The following is a 6,000-nucleotide window of genomic DNA, read 5'->3' as shown; positions in this document are numbered from 1 at the left end:
TGATGTACAGAGGCACTACCTAACACATCACATAGTAGGTTGATGTACAGAGGCACTACCTCACATATCACATAGTAGGCTGATGTACAGAGGCATTACCTCACACATCACATATAGTAGGTTTTTGTACAGAGGCACTACATCACACATCACATAGTAGGCTGATGAACAGAGGCACTACCTCACACATCACCTAGTAGGCTGATGTACAGAGGCACTACCTCACACATCACATAGTAGGCTGATGTACAGAGGCACTACCTCACACATCACCTAGTAGGCTGATGTACAGAGGCACTACCTCACACATCACATAGTAGGCTGATGTACAGAGGCACTACCTCACACATCACCTAGTAGGCTGATGTACAGAGGCACTACCTCACACATCACATAGTAGGCTGATGTACAGAGGCACTACCTCACACATCACCTAGTAGGCTGATGTACAGAGGCACTACCTCACACATCACCTAGTAGGCTGATGTACAGAGGCACTACCTCACACATCACATAGTAGGCTGATGTACAGAGGCACTACCTCACACATCACATAGTAGGCTGATGTACAGAGGCACTACCTCACACATCACCTAGTAGGCTGATGTACAGAGGCACTACCTCACACATCACCTAGTAGGCTGATGTACAGAGGCACTACCTCACACATCACCTAGTAGGCTGATGTACAGAGGCACTACCTCACACATCACCTAGTAGGCTGATGTACAGAGGCACTACCTCACACATCACCTAGTAGGCTGATGTACAGAGGCACTACCTCACACATCACCTAGTAGGCTGATGTACAGAGGCACTACCTCACACATCACCTAGTAGGCTGATGTACAGAGGCACTACCTCACACATCACCTAGTAGGCTGATGTACAGAGGCACTACCTCACACATCACCTAGTAGGCTGATGTACAGAGGCACTACCTCACACATCACCTAGTAGGCTGATGTACAGAGGCACTACCTCACACATCACCTAGTAGGCTGATGTACAGAGGCACTACCTCACACATCACCTAGTAGGCTGATGTACAGAGGCACTACCTCACACATCACATAGTAGGCTGATGTACAGAGGCACTACCTCACACATCACATAGTAGGCTGATGTACAGAGGCACTACATCACACATCACCTAGTAGGCTGATGTACAGAGGATTACCTCACACATCACCTAGTAGGCTGATGTACAGAGGCACTACCTCACACATCACCTAGTAGGTTGATGTACAGAGACACTACCTCACACATCACCTCGTAGGCTGATGTACAGAGGCCCTACATCACACATCACCTAGTAGGTTGATGTACAGAGACACTACCTCACTGATGTACAGAAGCACTACCTCACACATCGCATAGTAGGCTGATGTACAGAGTTACTACCTCACACATCACCTAGTAGGCTGATGTACAGAGGCACTTCCTCACACATCACCTAGTAGGCTGATGTACAGAGGCACTACATCACACATATGTCCCACATATCAGACATGTGTTTATGGGAATCCCCTTGTCATGGCGAACTGAAAAGTGGCGGTATTTGCAAAAAATATCAAAGTTTCTAAAATCTTTGTATTGATCTCTACCAAATACGGAAGGTATGTGACAAAAGCAAGACCACAGACTTGTGTTTTTCTAACGAATCAGAAAGCACTCATTGCACGGACGTATATATTCGTCCACGTAATAAACTTGTGCTTTCTGATTCATTAGAAAAACACAAGTGTGTTGTCTTGCATATGTATCACACAATATCATGGGGAAAATGCATTCCAAAACAACATAAATAATGACAGAGTATAAAACTGTCTTATTCTGATTACAATTTCTATAAACTCTATAAAACAAAAACCCACTTTACCTATATGTTTCAGAATCTCTGTCTCTTTCCAGAAATTTCCCAACCATATCTGCCGTAATCTTTGGATCTCTACTAGTACCTCCTCCCTGGCTGTTGTTTACCGGCCGATTTTCGCCCTGAAGAGCACGCTCAAACATCTCCTTGGGACTAGTATACTGATCCTCCCTGACAGCCGGCGCAGGTCTGGCCCTCCCAGACCGAGGGTGGCTAGCAGTTTTTGGTGTAGAGGGTGCTGTAGGCATCGTTATGTTCACTTCACCGTATTCATGAGAATTACGATACTCTACAGCCACTTGGTACATTTTATCACAAAATTTGAAGTGTATCTCACACATATTGTTCAAGTCAATGTCACCTTTACTTTCCAGTAATCTGTAAAACATAAAATACATCACTTTCAAAGGTGTTTCACTTCAGGTTGATACTAACAAACATATCAGTGTCAGCGCTGATTCAATCCAATTAAAATTATATCTTCACATTGCTCCCGTTTACTGATATCAGCTTTAAAAACCAGCATTTCATTGCATTAAAAAAAATGTCACCACAGATGGTGAATGGAAATATTTTTCATTATGTCATCAAGGAATAAGTTGTTTTATTAAAAAGGAAGAAAATATCAGTATTCTTTTATCATATTAAATCAGATAAACAAAGAAATTTTACACAATTCAGTGTTCCATCAGGCATTAAGCATTGGCAGTCAAAAGTTGTCTAAATAGTTGCCAAGTTGGCATAAGAAAAAATCTAAAAGAAAAGACAAAATCACACGGCAATAAATTACCCTAAAGGAAAATTAAGCTGCCTCCAACTTTCACTTTATTACGATGGCACCAACATCACCAAAAGGATTGATTTGACCGAATATCATACAGAGAACCATTCAAACACCTCCAAGTCTTTGGTCACGATATTCTCACAAAATGGCCTACCATAAGGCAACTCAAACGCTTTGCTAAAATATTAGAATATAGCGAATAGCAGACCTAACGTCTAGATTTGATACCACACGTGTAGATCTGATACCACCTGTGTAGATCTGATACCACATGTGTAGATCTGATACCACATGTGTAGATCTGATACCACATGTGTAGATCTGATACCACCTGGCATCTACAAGCATTTCAGCAAGTAAGCAATTTTTGTAAACTAAGCAGACTGAAACTTAAACTGTGACACTGAGCCACAGCGTGACCTTCAACCATTTGAGCTATGATCTGATCGTGGGAAGTGACTTACATGAGGTCCTGATCAAACTTGTGTCTGGCATCCTGAAACACTTTGGTCTGGATCACACACATAGCTTCAAAACTGTTGCGTGGTCTGATTGGTGAAACCTTGTCATGTGACCCAATGTACTCAGCACTGTCGAGTGATGATAGTCGGGGAAACATCTCGGCAAGTTTAGATCTGGAAATCATCATAACATGTCAACACAATTACAGCAACTTAAACTGTGTTTCAGCGTTGAATATCAAGTACAGACTGAGACTACATACAAAACAAAACAAAAATCTATAACTTACATGAGGTCTGAAACATCCTCCAGGGCCGGGTTGTCTATAACCTACCTGAGGTCTGAATCGTCCTCCAGGACCGGGTTGTCTATAACCTTCCAGAGGTCTGAATCGTCCTCCAGGACCGGGTTGTCTATAACCTATCTGAGGTCTGAATCGTCCTCCAGGGCCGGGTTGTCTATAACCTACCTGAGGTCTGAATCGTCCTGAAAGTCTGGGCTGTCTAATACCTACCTAAGGTCTGAATCGTCCTCCAGGACCAGGTTGTCTATAACCTACCTGAGGTCTGAATCGTCTTTCAGGGCTGGGTTGTCTATAACCTACCTGAGGTCTGAATCGTTCTCCAGGGCCGGGTTGTCTATAACCTACCTGAGGTCTGAATCGTCCTCCAGGGCTCGGTTGTCTATAACCTACCTGAGGTCTGAATCGTCCTGAAAGTCTGGGCTGTCTAATACCTACCTGAGGTCTAAATCGTCCTCCAGGGCTGGATTGTCTATTACCCCCAGTTTCTCTAGATACACACAGCCACGTAGGCACTTAATCAGCACCTCAGGATCTGGAAAATATTAACGAGTTGATCAAATCGGTATGAAGAACATGGAAAATTCATCTCTGGTTTAAAGATTTTGGGCCTGAACCTCAGAAAATCTGATGCCCATCAATATATATTTAACATTATGTAAATGGTTAATTTCTAAAACCAATTTCTAACTCCAACAATTATTAACTTCTCCAAGTTTTTCATTCCTGACAGAGATAACCACTCAAACTTAACAGTCTCTCCTTCCTGACAGAGATCACCACTCAAACTTAACAGTCTCTATGTACAAATACTCACCCAAGATTTGGTTGCTACCAACATCTACATCCCACAGTAAATGGAACACTTCAAAGTTAACTAGGTGTTCAATGCTGAAACATACAGTTTATTTAACATACAAATACTACAGTATGTGTTACCTACTTACAGTATCTTCAATGTTTGTAGACTTTCAGCCATGTGTAAAGGGCTTTTAGTATTTATAGACAGTCATAGATGTGTAGAGAAAATTCAATGTTTGTAGACTGTCACAAATATTTACAGTGAATTAAAAGTTTGTAGACTGTCACAAATGTGTACAGTGAATTCAATGTTTGTAGACTGTCACAAATGTGTTCAGTGAATTCAATGTTTGTAGACTGTCACAAATGTGTACAGTGAATTCAATGTTTGTAGACTGTCACAAATATTTATAGTGAATTCAATGTTTGTAGACTGTCACTAACATGTACAGTGAATTAAATGTTTGTAGACTATCACAAATGTGTACAGTGAATTCAATGTTTGTAGACTGTCACAAATGTGTACAGTGAATTCAATGTTTGCAGACTGTCACAAATGTGTACAGTGAATTCAATGTTTGTAGACTGTCACAAATATTTACAGTGAATTCAATGTTTGTAGACTGTCACAAATCTGTATAGTATTCAATGTAAGTTGATTGATTAACATTAGTGTAAGTGTTTATAATCCAGTAAGATTCATTTCCAATGGCTGGACAGTATAAGTCGGGACATTAATTCATAAACAAGAGGCCCAAGAGGGCCTGTATCGCTCACCTGAATATTTAAGCAGTCATAGCAAAATATTCTCATTAAATATTATATTGCACTAAAAATATTTCCCTCGCAAACTTTGTTGGCTCCATCTGTTGAAACTACCAGCAAAATATTATTATAAGATTTTATGCTTTTTGATTCTTCTTCAGAAGTTGCTTGACATATTTTTCCCTGTGATCTTGTAAGTAGGTCAATGTCATTTTCCTTCTCAAATTGGTTAGCTCTATTCCAAAAAGCTACCAGCCAAATCTTATGAATCCATTCCTTTTAGTTCTCAAGAACAAATCCATTAAAATGTTGTTGACCTCTGTGACCTCTAAAGTAGGTTGAGGTCATTTTCATTTGCAAACTTTGGTGAGCTCTATCCCGGGAAGTCACCAGCCAAATATTATAATTTTATGCCTTTTAATTCTTCAGAAGAAGCTGTTTGAACTGTTTGACATATTTGAACGCTGTGACCTTGAAAGTAGGTCAAGGTCATTTTCATTCGCAAACTTTGTTTGGCTCTTTCCCAGGAAGCCACCTGCCAAATATTAAGATTTTATAACTACCAGTTCTTCAGAAGAAGTCGTTTAAAGTGTTTGACATATCTGCCTCATGTGACCTTAAAAGAAGGTCAAGGTCATTTTCATTCTCAAACTTTGTTCGGCTCTTTCCTAGGAAGCTACAAGCCAAATATAGAGATTATATACCTTTCAGTTCTTCAGAAGAAGTCGTTTGAAGTGTCTGACACATTTGACTCCTGTGACCTTGAAAGAAGGTCAAGGTCATTTTCATTCTCAAACTTTGTCGGGCTCTATCCAAGGAAGCCATCAATCAAAAATAAAGATTCTATACCTTTCAGTTCTTCAGAAGAAGTCATTTGAAGCTTTTGACATATATGACCCCTGTGACCTTGAAAGTAGGTCAAACTAGTTTTCATTCTCAAACTTTGTTGGGCTCTATCCCAGGAAGCCACCAGCCAAATATAAAGATTATATACCTTTCAGTTCTTCAGAA

General features: G+C 40.5%; 1 protein-coding gene across 3 annotated transcripts in view; it reads right to left on the bottom strand.

Moving 5' to 3' along the window:
* LOC110455129 (leucine-rich repeat and IQ domain-containing protein 1-like) overlaps positions 1–6,000 on the bottom strand; it is a 40,684-nt gene that overhangs the window by 6,375 nt on the left and 28,309 nt on the right. For all 3 annotated transcript variants that reach the window (XM_021505078.1, XM_021505080.1, XM_021505079.1), the window contains exons 18-21: positions 4,241–4,314; positions 3,862–3,958; positions 3,125–3,295; positions 1,883–2,254 (exon numbers count right to left, since the gene is read on the bottom strand). In XM_021505078.1, coding sequence (XP_021360753.1) covers positions 1,883–2,254; positions 3,125–3,295; positions 3,862–3,958; positions 4,241–4,314 — 714 coding nt within the window. The remainder of the gene's footprint in view (positions 1–1,882; positions 2,255–3,124; positions 3,296–3,861; positions 3,959–4,240; positions 4,315–6,000) is intronic.

Source organism: Mizuhopecten yessoensis, unplaced genomic scaffold (assembly GCF_002113885.1).
Source record: "Mizuhopecten yessoensis strain PY_sf001 unplaced genomic scaffold, ASM211388v2 scaffold8139, whole genome shotgun sequence".
Lineage (NCBI taxonomy): Eukaryota > Metazoa > Mollusca > Bivalvia > Pectinida > Pectinidae > Mizuhopecten > Mizuhopecten yessoensis.
Note: the sequence above shows the minus strand (reverse complement) of the source record. Positions and strands in the feature narration are given on the sequence as shown.